This window comes from Tachyglossus aculeatus, chromosome X3 (genome assembly GCF_015852505.1).
Source record: "Tachyglossus aculeatus isolate mTacAcu1 chromosome X3, mTacAcu1.pri, whole genome shotgun sequence".
NCBI classification, from domain to species: domain Eukaryota; kingdom Metazoa; phylum Chordata; class Mammalia; order Monotremata; family Tachyglossidae; genus Tachyglossus; species Tachyglossus aculeatus.
Window position 1 is genome coordinate 21,746,627 of NC_052099.1, and position 16,879 is coordinate 21,763,505.

At 52.1% G+C, this 16,879-nt stretch overlaps 1 protein-coding gene across 1 annotated transcript; it reads left to right on the forward strand.

The window, feature by feature from the left end:
- The first annotated feature begins 995 nt into the window (after positions 1–995).
- On the forward strand, positions 996–15,471 carry ZNF622 (zinc finger protein 622). The gene is made up of 6 exons (XM_038770353.1): positions 996–1,724; positions 5,107–5,364; positions 5,643–5,805; positions 7,845–7,957; positions 11,884–12,027; positions 13,914–15,471. The coding sequence occupies exons 1-6, from the start codon at positions 1,082–1,084 to the stop codon at positions 14,039–14,041; spliced, it is 1,449 nt and encodes a 482-aa protein (XP_038626281.1). The 5' UTR covers positions 996–1,081; the 3' UTR covers positions 14,042–15,471.
- Positions 15,472–16,879: the final 1,408 nt, after the last annotated feature.

The window sequence follows — 16,879 nt, forward strand, 5'->3', positions numbered from 1 at the left end:
AGCGCTTAGTACAGTGCTCTGCACACAGCAAGCGCTCAATAAATCCGATTGATTGATTTGATTTTGTTAGTATGTTCGGTTTTGTTCTCTGTGTCCCCCTTCTATACTGTGAGCCCACTGTTGGGTAGCGACCGTCTCTAGAATGTTGCCAACTTGTACTTCCCAAGCGCTTAGTACAGTGCTCTGCACGCAGTAAGCGCTCAATAAATCCGATTGATTGCTTTGATTTTGTTAATATGTTCGGTTTTGTTCTCTGTCTCCCCCTTCTAGCCTGTGAGCCCACTGTTGGGTAGGGACCGTCTCTAGAATGTTGCCAACTTGGACTTCCCAAGCACTTAGTACGGTGCTCTTCACGCAGTAAGCGCTCAATAAATCCGATTGATTGCTTTGATTTTGTTAATATGTTCGGTTTTGTTGTCTGTCTCCCCCTTCTAGACTGTGAGCCCACTGTTGGGTAGGGACCGTCTCTATATGCTGCCAACTTGGACTTCCCAAGCGCTTAGTACAGTGCTCTGCACACAGTAAGCGCTCAATAACTACGATTGATCGATTGAGAAGCAGCGTGGCTCAGCGGAAAGAGCCCGGGCTTTGGAGCCAGAGGTCGTGGGTTCGAATCCCGGCTCCACCACAAGCCTGCTGTGTGACCTTGGGCAAGTCACTTCACTTCTCTGCGCCTCATCTGGAGAAATGGGGATGAAGACTGTGAGCCCCAGGTGGGACAACTTGATCACCCTGTGTGCCCCCCCAGCGCTCAGAACAGTGCTTTGCACATAGTAAGCGCTTAACAAATGCCATCCCCATTATTATTATCATTATAGTAAGCGCTTCAGAAAGGCCGCCATTATGATCGTTAGTGCGCATGCTCCGTCGCTCAGGAGACGCGGCCTTCCCCGGCCGCCGGAAGTGGCGCCGCGCGTGAACTTCAGCGGGGGGCGACGAGTGACCCGGAAGCGGAAGTGGTGGCGGTCGCGCGACGCTTCTCTCCCGCCAGCTTGGTTCGGCCCTCACCCTCGCGCCGCCCGGGACCGGACCGGACCGGACCGGACCGGACCGGACCGGATCGGACCGGCCGCCAGCGGCGATGGCGTCGTACACGTGCATCACCTGCCGCGTGTGGTTTGAGGAGGCGGCCCCCCAGCGCGCCCACTACAAGACGGACTGGCACCGCTACAACCTGAAGCGGAAGGTGGCCGCCCTGCCGCCCGTCACGGCCGACGGCTTCCCGGAGCGGGTGCGGCGGGCGCAGCGGGCGGCCGGGGCCGGGGGGCCCGACGACGGGGCCGGGGGGGCCGACGACGGGCCCGGCCCCGGCGGCCCCGGCGGCCCCGGCGGCCCCGGCGGCCCCACCTACTGCGCCGTGTGCGCCAAGAAGTTCGGCTCGCTGAAGGCCTACGAGAACCACGTGCGGGCCCGGCGGCACCGGGGCCTGCAGGAGGAGGCCGTCCGGGCCGCCCGCACCGCCGTGGCCGGGCGCAACCGGAAGAACCTGGAGAAGGGGCTGCCCGCCGGGGGCCCCCCGGACCACGACGCCGTCAACGAGGCCATCAGGGACGCCGTCAGGCCCAGGCCCTCCCCGCCCAAACCCCGCCACCGGGAGGGGGACCGGCACGGGGAGGAGGGGGCGTCGGGCCCGCCCGCCCGCCGCGGCCCGCCCCCCCGGCTCCGCTGGTTCCAGCGGCAGCGGGACCGCCGCGAAGAACAGCCGGACGACGGGGAGGACGACGGTGAGCGGCCCGCCCGGAATAATCGTTGCAACAGTACTAACGAGGGGGGAGGCGGCGGCTGGGGAGCGCTCACTAGGTGCCTTTCTAAGCGCCGGGATAGGTACGGTGATCAATCAATCAATCGTATTTATTGAGCGCTTACTATGTGCAGAGCGCTGTACTAAGCGCTTGGGAAGTACAAATGGGCAACCTAGAGAGACGGTCCCTACCCAGCAGTGGGCTCACAGTCTAAAAGGGGGAGACAGAGAACAAAACCAAACGTGCTAACACAATAAAATAAATGGGGTAGATATGTACAAGTAAAATAAATAAATAAATAGAGTAATAAATATGTACAAATATATATACATATGTACAGGTGCTGTGGGGAAGGAAAGGAGGTAAGATGGGGGGGGATGGAGAGGGAGACGAGGGGGAGAGGAAGGAAGGGGCTCAGTCCGGGGTAATAATAATGACGATGGCATTTCCTAAGCGCCTACTAGCTGCCGAGCGACTTCCTAAGCGCTCGGGTAGGTACGGTACTAATAATGACGATGGCACTTCCTAAGCGCCTACTAGGTGCCAAGCGACGTTCTATGCGCCGGGATAGGTACGATAATAATAATGATGATGGCATTTCGTCAGCGCCTACTAGGTGCCAAGCGACTTTCTAAGCGCTGGGATAGGTACGATAATAATAATGACGATGGCATTTCCTAAGCGCCTACTATGTGCCGAGCGACGTTCTAAGCGCCGGCATGGGTACGGTAATAATAATGACGATGACATTTTGTAAGCGCTTACTATGTGCCAAGCGACTTTCTAAGCGCTGGGACAGGTACGGTAATAGTAATGACGATGACATTTTGTAAGCACTTACTATGTGCCAAGCGATGTTCTAAGCGCCGGCATGGGTACGGTAATAATAATGACGATGGTATTTCCTAAGCGCCTACTATGTGCCAATTGGCATTCTAAGCGCCGGGGTAGGCACGATAATAATAATGACGATGGCATTTCCTAAGCGCCTACTATGTGCCAAGCGACGTTCTAAACGCCGGGATAGGTACGGTGGTAGTAATGACGATGACATTTTGTAAGCGCTTACTAGGTGCCAAGCGACGTTCTAAGCGCCGGGATAGGTACGGTAATAATAATGACGATGGCATTTCGTAAGCGCCTACTATGTGCCAAGCGGCGTTCTAAGCGCCGGCATAGGTACGGTAATAATAATGACGATGGCACTTCCTAAGGGCCTACTATGTGCCAAGCGACGTTCTAAGCGCCGGGATAGGTACGATAATAACAATGACGATGGCACTTCCTTAGGGCCTACTAGGTGCCAAGCGACGTTCTAAGCGCCGGGATAGGTACGATGATAACAATGACGATGGCACTTCCTAAGGGCCTACTATGTGCCAAGCGACGTTCTAAGCGCCGGGATAGGTACGATGATAACAATGACGATGGCACTTCCTAAGGGCCTACTAGGTGCCAAGCGACGTTCTAAGCGCCGGGATAGGTACGATGATAATAATGACGATGGCATTTCCTAAGCGCTTACTAGGTGCCGAGCGACTTTCTAAGCGCCGGGATAGGTACGGTGGTAATAATGACGATGACATTTTGTAAGCGCTTACTAGGTGCCGAGCGACTTTCTAAGCGCTGGGATAGGCACGATAATAATAATAATGATGGCATCTCTTAAAAGCTTACTATGTGCCAAGCGACATTCTAAGCGCTGGGATAGGTACGATAATAATAACGATGATGGCATTTCTTAAGCACTCACTATGTGCCAAGCGGTGGTCTAAGCACTGGGATAGAGGTACGATAATAATAATAATGATGGCATTTCTTAAAAGCTTACTGTGTGCTAAGCGACGTTCTAAGCGCTGGGATAGGTGCGACGATAATAATAGCGATGGCATTTCTTAAGCGCTCACTATGTGCAAAGCGCTGTTCTAAGTGCTGGGATAGGTGCGATAATAATAAGGCATTTCTTAAGCGCTTACTATGTGCAAATAGGCGTTCTAGGCGCTGGGATAGGTACGATGATAATAATGATGGCATTTCTTAAGCGCTTACTATGTGTCAAGCGACGTTCTAAGCGCTGGGATAGGTACTATAATACTAATGAGGGCATTTCTTAAGCGCTTACTGTGTGCAAAGCGGCGTTCTGAGCACTGGGATAGGTACGATAATGATAATAATGATGGCATTTCTTGAGCGCTTACTATGTGCAAAGAACTGTTCTAAGCGCTGGGGAGGTTACAAGGTGATGAGGTTGTCCCCTGGGGGGCTCACAGGCTTAATCCACATTTTCCAGATGAGGGAACTGAGGCCCAGAAAAGTAAAGTGACTTGCCCAAAGTCGCACAGCTGACAAGTGGTGGAGCTGGGATTTGAACTCATGACCTCTGACTCCAAAGCCCGGGCTCTTTCCACTGAGCCAGGCTGCAGTACTAACGATGGTGGCATCTGGTAAGCACTTACCATGTGCCAAGCGCCTTTCTTAGCGCTGGCATAGGTACAATAATAATAATAATAATGATGATGGCGTTTCTTAAGTGCTTACTATGTGCAAAGCGCTGTTCTAAGCGCTGGGGAGGGTACAAGGTGATCAGGTTGTCCCACAAAGGGCATGTCCATTTTACAGATGAGGTAACTGAGGCACAGAGAAGTCAAGTGACTTGCCCAGAGTCACACAGCTGACAATTGGCAGAGCCGGGGTTTGAACCCGTGACCTCTGTCTCCAAAGCCCGTGCTCTTTCCACTGAGCCACACTGCTTCTCAAGGTACAAGGTGATCAGGTGGTCCCATGGGGGGGCTCATTAGTCTTCATACTATTTATTTTACTTTTATTTAAAACTTAAGGTATTTATTATTTATTCTGTTAATGGTGTGCATGGAGCTTTGCTTCTATTTGACGACTTTGACACCCGTCTACGTGTTTTGTTTTGTTGTCGGTCTCCCCTTTCTAGACTGTGAGATTCAAAGTGGTAATCTAGGTGTCATAAGCGAGGCAGTGGCAAAAGAAATCAAGCAACCCTACTTGTTGAGTACTTACCGGGTGAAGATCATGGCGTTTAGTGGTTGGGAGTGTATAGGATAATCGAGTTGGTGGAAACGTTTCCCCACCCACAGTGGGTTTACCGATTTGAGGAATCCGGAAGACCGATCCTACCATCTTAAATCGGTGGTTGATAACTTCATCCAGTGTAGATTCACTAAATTGTAAGGCCCTTGGTGGCAGGGATCACGTCGGATCAGAGTTCCCTTGTGCTCTCCCCAGTGTGTTGTACAGTGCAGTGCAGCAGAAGGCAGTCAGTAAATGACATGGATTGGTAGGTGTGGATGTCCTTAGCAAGTTATAAAAATAGCTTCACTTTTGAACTCTAAAGGCTGGGAAGACGTGGATTCGGATGAAGAGGTCGACTCCGAAGATCTCGAAGAGATGGATGTTCTCGAAGAGCAAGATGGGGGAGCTGGAGGTGGGGAAAGCGCACCTGCTGGCGCCATCGCTGTCACCGACTGCTTGTTCTGCTCCCATCACTCCAGCTCCCTCATGAAAAACGTGGCTCACATGACCAAAGTCCACAGCTTCTTTATCCCCGACGTCGAATTCCTTTCGGATCTTAGAGGGCTAATTAAATATCTAGGTAAGTAGAAAACTCTTTTTCTCTGGCTGGGCGGGGGGGCGAGGAAAGGAAGCGGGCAGGGTAGGATCCACTTGTCTGGTAAGCGTGTTTTGTGGTTGGTAAAAATCATCATATTCTTGAAGCTGTCAGGTATGGACTGTTTTTCATCGGGTGAATGGTTGATTTGAATTGTACTGTGAAAATTGGACTCAGGTCGAGAGTTGTTTTGATTCTCCTGCTCACCCTCTGTCTCTCTTTCTCTTTTTCTCTCCCTCTCCCTCTCCTTCTCCCTCTCCCAGGGGAAAAAGTTGGTGTGGGGAAGATCTGCTTGTGGTGCAACGAGAAAGGAAAATCCTTCTACTCCACGGAAGCAGTGCAAGCCCACATGAATGACAAGAGCCACTGTAAACTCTTCACCGAGGGAGATGCCGCGCTGGAATTTGCAGACTTTTATGATTTTAGGTAGGAAGTCCCTCGCCTACCGTTATGGCGGGTGGGAAGGGGGCTGTAGAGAAATGGTCCAGCAGGGGCTCTATCATCATTATCATCATCATCATCATCATCATCATCATCAATTGTATTTATTGAGCGCTTACTATGTGCAGAGCACTGTACTAAGCGCTTGGGAAGTACAAATTTGCAACATATAGAGACAGTCCCTACCCAGCAGTGGGCTCACAGTCTAAGAGGGGGAGACAGAGAACTATCCTGTACTGTTTCTGAATTCTCCAGAACCCTGTGGGTCTAGGTAAATCGTTGATTGCACAAGGTTGAGGTGATGTGCCAAATGCCAGGCATCACAGGCTGGGTTCACTAGTAAAGGAACCTGAGTGAAAATGAACCCATTTCATGGCCCTCGGAAAACCCCCACCCACGGCAAAGCAAAGCTTTAGTTTAAAATGGTTATTTTAAAGATATTAGTGGAACTGCACCGACTTGCTTCTGTTCTGATATGGCACCCTAAGGCCAAGGAAAGAGTGACTCTTTATGAGCCAAGGCTTCACAAAGATAAAGGGGGTAGAAAGTGCCGACGGCGCTGAGTGTGCTGCGAGCCACAGAAACGACAGTGCGACGAGGGTCGGTGTCTGTGTGGGCACGGTGCGATCGAATCGGCGCACACACGCACCATTAGCAGAATGCGTCGTCGATTATTTCTTCAGCGTCGGAAGGCAATTTAGATAAACGCTAGCAGGCAGAGGGCCGAGGGTTGTGCTTTCTCATGATAGCTCAGAGCAGTCGCCATTCCAACACCAAAACTCAGAGTTGACCACTGAAAGTTGAAATACCCCGAGACTGGAGTTGCTTGGCTCCAGCCAGAACCCAAAGGCAGCCTTTCTGGCCCTCTAGTTGTCCCCCACACCCACAGGGGGCCGGGAGCGTGGCGGGGTGGGAGGCTGTGGACAGCCTCCCCGTGGGGTCAGCTCTCTGGTCCCTTCTGAAATCAGTGTCGTCATGATAGCATTTACTAAGCGCTTACTATGTGCAAAGCACTGTTCTGAGCGCTGGGGAGGTTACAGGGTGATCAGGTTGTCCCACGGGGGGCTCACAGTCTTCACCCCATTTTACAGATGAGGGAACTGAGGCCCAAAGAAATGAAATGACTTGCCCAAAGTTACACAGCTGACAGGTGGTGGAGCCGGGATTTGAACCCATGACCTCTGACTCCAAAGCCCGGGATCTTTCCAATGAGCCACGCTCTGTTCGGTTCCAAAGCTTTTCAGGCTTCACTCCGTCGGCTCCTTCCACGGATTGATTTTTTTTTTTTTTTTTTGAGCCGCTCCACAGGTTCAGTACAACTCCCCTGCAGTTGCGGGTTGGGTCTCCTGCCCACAACTCTAATGAATTGAGCCAAGGGCTGTGTCTCCCCCTGCTTCCCTCAGGAGGCTCCAAGCCTGCTTTTTCTTGCCTCCTTCAGCTTTCCTTCCAGAAACGTGAGAGAAGTCCATGGGACTAGAAACCTCTTTCATCCTCCCTTCCTCCCTCCCACAACCCTATTAATCCGTGGTATTTATTGAGTGCTTACTGTGTACAGAGCACTGCACTTGAAGCACTTGGGAGTGTATAGTAGAACAGAATTGGTAAACGTTCTCTGCCCACAGTTGCCGACTTGCACTTCTCAAGCGCTTAGTGCAGTGCTCTGCACACAGTAAGTGCTCAATAAATATGATTGAATGAACGAATAGAGGGAGATATGGAGACCCTAGAGACATACGAAAGGCTAAAGGATACCTTGACTGCGGAGTTGGGGGTAGGTGGGGCGACCCGGAGGTGGAAGCTAGCAGGGCCCAGGGGATGAGCAGGGAGGGGATTTTTCAAGTCACTCAGCTGACCCTCCCTAGAATAAGGGCAATTTTAGAGTCTGGTTTTTGTTTTTTTTTTTTTTTGTGTGTGTGTGTGTGTGTGTGATCAGTAGGCACCCTAAGATGGCTAACCTGCCCGAGATTGCAGTACACGGCTTTGGTTGAATGGATGTTTGGCTTTGTTTTTCTGCACGATTTTAGGAGTAGTTACCCAGATTACAAGGAAGGGGAGGATGCAGAGATGTCCGAGGAACTGCCTGCGAAAAAGAACTTGGAGTACGATGACGATAGTATGGAGCTGATTCTCCCTTCAGGTAAGGGCCTCCGTTAAAAACCCTTTGATAGTGCATGCAAGGAAGGAGTGACACATTACACCCAAACTCCTTTGCTTCTGCTGTGTGATAAAGCCAAGCAACTTGTCCCTTAATTACCTCATTTTTCCCTCTGTAGGTTGGTAGAAGGCTAGGAATCAGAAATTTGGGCAAGAGAGATGCCTAGAGAAGCCTGCCTTCTCTAGGGCAGCCGACCCTGGAACAGGCGGGGCACCTCCTCAAACATTGGGGGACTTTGGAAAGTGGCTGAATACTCATACGTTTTCTTGAAATAGCAGCAGACGGGGGGTTCTGAGTTGCCTTGTCTGAAGCAGTAGTAACGACCAGGCGTTTATGAAGCACATCCTGCCCCTCGAATCCTGGGATAGATAAGATACCCTGTGCCCCATGGGACTTCGAGTGGAAGTCGAAGGGGTTTGAGATAAATGGACATTCAACTAGAGATAGAATTTGAAGGCTTGGGGAAGATTCAGAGCTCATGCCAGTCCTGGGCTGCCACTCGGCTGGTGCCTCTCTGGGGTCCCTGTTCCTCTCCGTCCTTTGTCCCTCTCCCCAGTCGAACGGGGAGAATGCGGATCAGTGGCCTGGAGCGATAAAGAAGCCCAAATTTGGACCTGGAAAACCATGGCAGTCGTAACTACCACTACTTGTGCAAAAGACCTCATCTGGTTTAGTCCCCCTAGGGGCACAGAGTATTCATTCATTCATTCAATCGTATTTATTGAGCGCTTACTGTGTGCAGAGCACTGTACTTAAGGGCTTGGGAAGTACAAGTTGGCAACATATAGAGACGGTCCCTACCCAACAGTGGGCTCACAGTCTAGAAGGGGGCGACAGAGAACAAAACAAAACATACTAACAAAATAAAATAAATAGAGTAATAAATACAAACAAACGCGAATAGGCAGGCAAGGGGCTGGCCCACTGCAATATGCATGTGTGGCCTTCACCCACATTAGCCAGCCCCAGGCAGGAGCAGGACTTAGGTTTCCCAGAGCAGAGCTCTTCCCGTTGAACTAGCGGCAATCATCGTCGAGTAATTGGGGTTGGCTCGTGGTGGTAGTGATTTGGGTAGGGCACTGTGGTTCTCTGAACTTGTGGTCTCTCAATCCCTGAATCTCTTGAGCATCTGAGTCTGTGGGCTCAGCGAGCGTATTGAGTTTGAGGAGGTGTCAAGTTGTAGTGTCCGTGGCGGTGGATGTCCAGCAGAGGGCACTCTGGCCCCTTACATAGCTTCCTACCTTAGTCGCTCAGTACACTTCCACCCCGGACCGAATTATTTTCCCCCGTGGCCAGCCAGAACCGGGCAAGGTGATGCGAAATGTGGACACTTGCGAGTCTAGACTCCCGACTGACAGATGGGGTGGATCGTAGGTCCCCCAAAAAACTGGTTGGATGGAGATCTTTCTTTATAAGAATGAAATTGCCATCAAATCTTAACCCCCGAAGTGTTTGGCTCCGTCGTGGCCGTCAGTCAAACAGTCTAGTTGCGACCCAGCTCTCCCTAGCAAACGGGCCCCTGAGCGGGCCTTCCTGCTCTCCCCAGCCCGGTCTCCGACCTCCATCCCAAAACTTCCTGCACCTCTCCGTTTCATCAGTCAATCGATGGTGTTTCTTGAGCGGTCTCTGGATGCCGAGCGCTGTATTAAGCGCTTGAGGAAAGTACGGTACAACAGAATCGGTAGACACGATGCTTTCCCACAGGGAGCTTACGCTCTACGGGGGCTCAGGCCGGCTCCGCTGTGCTCTGATCCGGAGCGGAAGCCGAGCCGCCGCTCGCGATCGGCTCCGGCCCATCTCGGGGACCGCGGCCTGCTCCAGAAGACCTCGGCTGGTGATGTCAGGAGAGCGGGGGGAGGCTCAGCTCCCTCCCTGCAGACACGCTTGCTGCTCCAAGTCATGGGCGCGGGGAGGGTGTGGCGTCGTGGGAGCCCTTCCCAGGACCTTGCGGATCTATATTGGGGCCTAAGAGTATGAGTCTATTGATTGGCTGCACTAATGCCAGCATTACTGTTGAATAATTTCCGGGCAGTCATCCCACCAGACACAGTATATCCTGACCTAGCCCTGTCGGAAATGGAGAAGGGCAGTCGACGGCTCTGGGGTTTCCTCCTGGTGCGTTTCCTCAGGCCCACGGGTATCCGTCATCGACCTCCTGAACGGTTCAGGCTGCGGCCGTTCTGTGGCCTTGGTGCCAGGATGCTCAGAGAAACACACCTCCCACTGAATCGTCAGTAGGAGAGTTGAATTTGTGAGATCTCGTCAGGTGCTGCTCTGCAGCTTGATGGTGAGGGAGCTGTTGACTTCCTAGGTGCAGCCCGACGTCCCCGGGTACCATATCCCGGCTTCTGAGGACCCCGTCTCATTGGACAGCTCTTCCCCTGCCCTCCCGGAAGGGGGGAAGCTGGGAGAGCAGATCGTAGGAAGGGCCAGGAAATTTGGGTCTCGTTTTAAGTAGGAAAACCAGAAATCCATGGGCGTGAAGGTAGATGTGGTTTCTTAATTTCCTCTGGCTCCAGTATCCCCTCATTTGGGCCAGTGGCCTCAAAACAGTGCCCAGGACCGCCAGCAGAGCGTCGACTGAGGCCTGGAGCTAAGTACGCCCAAAGCCCAGAAGCAGTCGGATGGGAATACCAAGAAAGTTGCTTTTGGGTTTTTGTTTTTATTTTTTTTTAAGGTCTGCATCCCTGGAGTTTGCTCCCTCCTGTCTCTTCTTCCCCTCCTCTCCACTTCCCATCTCCTATCACATGCTTTGGCCCCAATTTGAAATCAGCACTGTTTGGGGGGAAATTTCCAATTCCCTTTTTGGTGGAGTGTGTTTCCATGGAGAAATAATGTGTTTGGGTGGCTGCCCATTTGGGGTTTAAGCCTGTGGTTACTTGCGTAGGGAGTAGATGGAAGACTCCAGGTGAACAGTTATTAGAGTTATTATTTGGTCAACAGATGACAAATGTGGCCAGTAAGTAGACAGCCAGTGGTGACAGAGTATCCTGAATTATATCCATTCTGTAGCAGAAGTAACCCAGGAAAATAGGAAGGAAGTGATTAGATCAACAGAGAGTAGACCAGAGTGAAATAAATGGTGCGGAGACCATGTCCGGCTTTTCATTTTTATTTTTATCCCCCCCCCAGCAGTAAGTCTACCTCTAGTGTGAAAGTCTCATATTCCTCTTTAGGAGAAACAGGGGAAGGCAAAAATATTTGTTTTTCTGGCTCGTCCAGGTTATCCAGGAGCAGTTTTGATTCTCTTCTCTCCCCCGCCCCCTTCAGTTATGCGTGTCTGTGTTAATCACGAGGATAGAGTAACCGAAGACGCAGCAACCCAGCTGGAGCTCTAGGCCTTTCTTTGCACCCGTGATCTCTTTGTTCCGTGAGCATCCTCTCCTGCAGCTCCTCCTGCACCAGCCCAGACCTCAGTTAGTTTCCTCTGCAGTTCTGGGCAGCGCAGGACCTCCACACTGGCAGGCCTGTTCCTGGGCTTGCCGTCTGCAGTCCCTGCTGGCCCGTCAGTGTGTGTCTCTCTCCCCTCAAGGCTAGTGTTTGTCCCCTACCCCTTCACAGAGATGTTATCGGGACTGATTGGATTTTTGACTATGTGAGTTCCTGGAAAGAGATGCATTAAAGGAGTCGAAGCTGCTCTTTCTGTTTGATTTATTTTAACTTTTCCCTTTCAGCCAGTGATTCCCGGGGCTAGGATTATTGAGCCTCTGGCCATTCTTTGGCCCTCAGCGTGCTTGCTGACGAATGGGGGTCGCATGCCTTCCTCTTCGCTTTCCGACCTGTCGAGCGCTTCCCGCCACTGGCCTTCTGAGCCGGTGACCCCGCCCCAGGGGACCCGTCCTGTTCCGGGTTACTCCGCAGCCGCGCGATCGTGCCCCGCCGTCCTTTCCCACCGTCTTTCCCCGCAGGTGCCAGAATCGGTCATCGCTCCTTGATGAGGTACTACAAGCAGAGGTTCGGCGCTTCGAGAGCAGTGGCCGTGGCCCAGAACCAGAACGCGGTGGGCAGGGTGCTTCGCCACTACCGGGCCCTGGGCTGGACCGGCAGCACCGGTAGGTTGCGGCTTCCGAAACCAGACCATCCGGGCCCATCCCCGGAGCCTTTCTGTCTCATCCCCGGCCCCAGCGTTGTTGTCATTTGAGAATGCCTTTAGGGTAGACTTGTGGCTTCAGTGGGTTTCGTGCGTGAGCAGCCGCTGCGGATGCTCACTCCAGAGAGGATTCCACAGCCCGGCCGGGTGGGGCGATGGGTCGGCGGAAGCGCCGTTCGGGATGGAAACCCTTCGTGGATATTTTCTGACTTTCCCACCGGGGCTCTTGGGTGGATTTTCCTCAAGCCGGGGTGGGGAGGTGGGCTGAAACCCTTCGTTGAGCAGCTTACGACCGAAATGGTGGAGAAATGGGCCTTAAGGTTTAGAACCGTCATTGCCCAAAACATCAGTGCCCAGGTGGTAGTTGGGAGGCTGGGCCCCGGGGATAAGGAAATTAAATCAGAGGAGGACTCTTTGAGGAGGTGTCTCATTGTGGACCTTCCGAGGTGTTTTGCTGGTTTCCATCTCCCCTTCTCCTTCCACTTGCTCCGGAAGTTGTTGGTGGGGAAGTGCCCCAAGCCTGGCAGCCATCCAGGCAGAGGCGTCTCTCTGCGGGCCACAAAAGCTTAAATGATTGAACCTTCACTCTTGACTCCTTTTTGAACGTTCTAGGGCACCCCCGCAACCCCCAGCCAAAGCCTCTACCTGCCTGGGGACAGCCTGCTTCCTCTCCCAACTCATCTCTGGTCCTCGCGGCACGGGCTAGAGGTCACGTCTCCGGACCTTCACGGCCGCCACATTTATGGTGACTGCCTAGGGCCGCCCTGGGATTTGGGCTTAGGCAGCCAGGCCTGGGAGGCCGAGGATCTGGATTAGATTCCCGGGGCTGACCCTTGGCTTCTCGGTGACCCTGGGCAAGTCACTTCACTTCTCTGTGCTTCAGAGCCCTCTTCTGTAAGACGGGGATTCAATACCTGTTCTCCCTCCTACTTAGATTTTGAGCCCCATGTGGGACTTGACTATCTTGTTTCTACCCCAGCGCTTAGTACGGGACTTGACACATAGTAAGCACTTTACAAATACTATTGTTATTAATATTAAGCTGCAGACTACTGTTATTGTTGTTTTTATTAGTATGCCACAGAATCCAGATAATCAGTGGCTTTGGGCTTTGGGAGCTCCCCTTAGAGGTGGAGTCCTGTAAGGGGGAGAGGCTCAGAGCTCTGGGCTTAAAGCAGTCCTGAAAGTTGTAAATTCTTGGCTCTCACATCTTGAAAAGGCAAAAATAGCTCTCCGACGTCCTCCGACTCTTGCGGGGCTCTTTCCTCCTCTTCTCCTCAAGAATCCGTCTTAAGCCCTCGCTGGAACCAGAGATTTAATAGACGAGGTCCCTGCTCTTTAGAAGCTTGATTACCCGTGTGGCCCGTCAGTCATTTCCCCTAAGCGAGCCCTCCACATCGAGCATTAGGGGTCACCCGGCTTAGAACCGCTGCCAGGCTGACATTGGTAGAACTCATCGTGCTGCTGCATCTGCTGTGGGAACTGGGTTCTCCTGTCTCCATGGAACTAGGGCGTCTGGGAGGAGGAGAGCAAGCTTCCGGAGAGGCCGGGATGCAGACGATTAAATCTCTTAAAGATCAGACTAGACTTTATGTCTGGGGTCTCCTCCACCGTCCTGTTATTGGAGAATTGTAAGACCCATTCCATTTCTCTCGTCAATTACTTTGCACGCCTTGGCCGTGGAAGTACTCTGTCCCGCTGCCCCCTCCGATGTGGACGGAAAGCCCGCCAGATTATCCCGCCGGCATCCCAGCAGTTCTTGGATTTTTTTCCCCCAGAACCACAAATGACTGGCCTTTTGCCTTGTCTTTTCTCCTTCCCTCCCTCTCTGCCCACTGCCACCCACAGGGGCCACTCTTGCACGGGAGCGCGACATGCAGTACGTCCAGCGGATGAAGTCCAAGTGGATGCTGAAGACCGGAATGAGCAACAACGCCACCAAGCAGATGCATTTTAAGGCCCAAGTGAGATTCTGAGTCCGGGGGGTCAGTGCCGCTAGCCCGCACGGGAACCTCGCCGTTCATCAGATGGCATGGGTACTGCTCCAACACCTTTCCTCCGCCCCCCAACCCTCTGCCCCCCTTCCCCCTCCGACCTTCCAGAACGCACCTAGGCCTCGAAGCCATCTCGGCTCTAGTCATCATTCCCCGGCAGGTCGTCGGGGAGGTGGGTCGCCCGGCTGCTGCCCTTCGTGAATAGTCGTACTTGAGCCGAGTGCCCCGTCGAAGGGAAACCACGGTGATGAGAAACGCAGCTGCCCGCTGGAGTCCGAGACCATGTTTAACTTGGGAAGCGCCGGGCCTGCTGGCGGGCGGGCAGGGGAGCGGGTTAAGGCAAAAGGGTGGTTGAGTTGGAGGAAGCCTTGGGAAGGTTGTTTTCTGGGCTGTAGAGACAAAATTAGGGGGTTGGTCAAGATTCCAGGTACCTTCTCTTGTCCGCCACTTTCTGACAAAGTGGTAGGAAATGTCTCTAATAGTGAGACTTTTAATGCAATAGTTTAGCAAGGGCAAAACCTATTTCTGGAATCAGAAATGGCATGAGGTCTAGTGACCAGCCTGAAATTCCAATTTGCATTCTGTAGCTCGGCAAGTCTCAGTGTTAGTGACCTGATGCTGATGCTTCCCCCTCCCTTCCCCCCCCCCCTTTTTTTTTTCAAGTTTGCATTTGATTAACCGTTTCTCGTGGAGCTCCAAGTTCTCTAGGGGTGCGACCCGAGACACAGATTGATGAGTCAGCTGCGCCCTGATAGCTTGCTTGGATCCTAATCTTGGCATTGCAGCTGGCTTAGATTTCAGCCATCTGTCACTTGGATCCCGCAGAGCCCCTGAAATACCATCCGGTCCCTCGGTAGCGTGAAGTAGGGCCACAGCCTTTATAGAGCAGCGTCTCTGAAAGAAAGGGTCTGCCACGAATTGGCCGCTGCCCACGTGCAAGTTGACAGGCCCATCCCTGAGAGTAATGTCTCTTGGCTGGCCCTGGCCTTTACTCTCCCTCCCTCCCCTGTACAGCGTTTGCCGCCTGCCCTGTCCATCCCCAGTCCTGTCCCTCCGAGGGTCACTGACTTCCAGGCATCCTCACCCATCTGGAAATCGCACTGGGGGATGAAGGATTTGCAAAGTGCAGGTCACCCCCTCTTCAACCCTCCCTGCCTTAGTGTGCCTGTTCAGGAAGTGGGTATGGTAATGTCACCACACCTGGAGGTAGGAGTCTTACTGTTTCTGAAGCAAATTGTATGTATGGGTGGAAGATTGCTTTCATGTTTATATCCTGGGGAGCGAGAGAGAGAGAGTTCATTTTACACCGTAAACAGAAAAGTAGATCATGCTGCTGTGCAGTTGGAGATGAAATGAATTGGGCCCCAGGTTTGTGAATTGTGTTGAAATAAACTTATTTCAACAATTGTCAATCAGTTGCATTTATTGAGTGCTTATTAGGTGCAGAACTCTGTACTAAGCTCTTGGCAGAGTTACAGTACATCAGAATTTGCAGATGTGTTCCCTTGGTTTTTCTCTTCAATGTAGAATAAGTAAAAGTCTATAAAGTAGGTAAACCTTTTCTCAAATGGAACCGGGTTCTGAATCAACTCTGCTGTAGGTAGCTGGAGAAAGCCCTGGTATTCGCCAACCCTTTATAATAGGCAAGCGTGTCTCTGTCCCCGATTTTTTTCAGAGAACTGAGTTGGCCGAGGGAGCCGTCGTTTCTCCTCATTCCATCCCTCTCACCTCTGCACGGTAGGAGGGAGCGGGAATGGCAGTGACCGAGGTTGAGGTTTGATCTGTTGGGTTATTTTCCCCACAACCTGCCTCGCAGCTGCAAGGATTGGATCGCACGCCCTTTGCCGTCTAGTGACAGGGCCACACATGGCTTCCGAGATGAAAACATCCCGGTGGTTTTTAAAGGGATTAATCCCCCCCACTCCACCCCCCAAGCGGCTTGAACATGGTCGTGTTGAACCTGCAGGGACCGGCCTATTGGTAGGCGTCTCTGTGTAGTTTCTTGGCTGGGCTCTGGCTGCTTCAATTATTTATTTTTTAATCAAGTTCTAATCCGGTGTTTAGCTAGCGGCTTCTGAAGGGATTTCAAATGGAGTCAGTTTTTTTTTAAATCTGGCCTCCGCCCACCATTCTATATACGTGAGTTGGAGTGAACTTAGCGGGGCGTATTTTTAACTTCTGAAGGATGCTGCTTTGTGGAGCCCTAACCCGGGAAAAGAAGGGCTTGAACAGTTGCTGGTGGTGACTTTTCTTCCTTCACTCAAATTGAGTTTTTCTGTCTTCTGTGGTCCACAAAATCCGCTGATGAGAACTTGAATCTCAGCCTCCCGGGCTAGAAACTTGGGCCATCAGTCCTCAGAATTTACGGCTTCTTTCCTTGCTGAAATGATCCTGGGCCGCAGCAAAGATGAGTTTACCGGGTTCATCACAGGTCCTCTAAGCGGTCTTCTTTATTTGATTGATAGCGTAAGGAAACACCTTCTGGAACCAGGTAATATAACAAAGATGAGCTACTTTCCTCGGGCAGGAAAGAGGGGAAAAATAATTCTCTAAAACCTGCCCTTTTATAGGAGGAATATTTAAATTGTTGGGAGCAACAGAGATGTCCCAGTAAAATCCAGGGAGAACTCTGGGAGGTTCTTGATCCTAAAGTTTCTGGCCTCATCTGAAAGTATTTGGAATATATGTAATCTGTTGGCCTAATGAGAAGCAGCATGGTTTAGTGGATAGAGGATGAGTCTGGGAGTCAGAAGGACCCACGTTCTACTCCCAGTTCTGCCACTTGTCTGCCGTGAGACCTTGGGCAAGTCACTTAACTTC

Excerpts from the sequence above, each read along its gene's own strand:
- ZNF622 (XM_038770353.1), top strand. The coding sequence starts at position 1,082 with ATGGCGTCGTACACGTGCATCACCTGCCGCGTGTGGTTTGAGGAGGCG. Across the intron at positions 5,806-7,844 it reads GCAGACTTTTATGATTTTAG|GAGTAGTTACCCAGATTACA; the intron begins GTAGGAAGTCCC and ends GCACGATTTTAG. Across the intron at positions 12,028-13,913 it reads GGGCTGGACCGGCAGCACCG|GGGCCACTCTTGCACGGGAG; the intron begins GTAGGTTGCGGC and ends TGCCACCCACAG.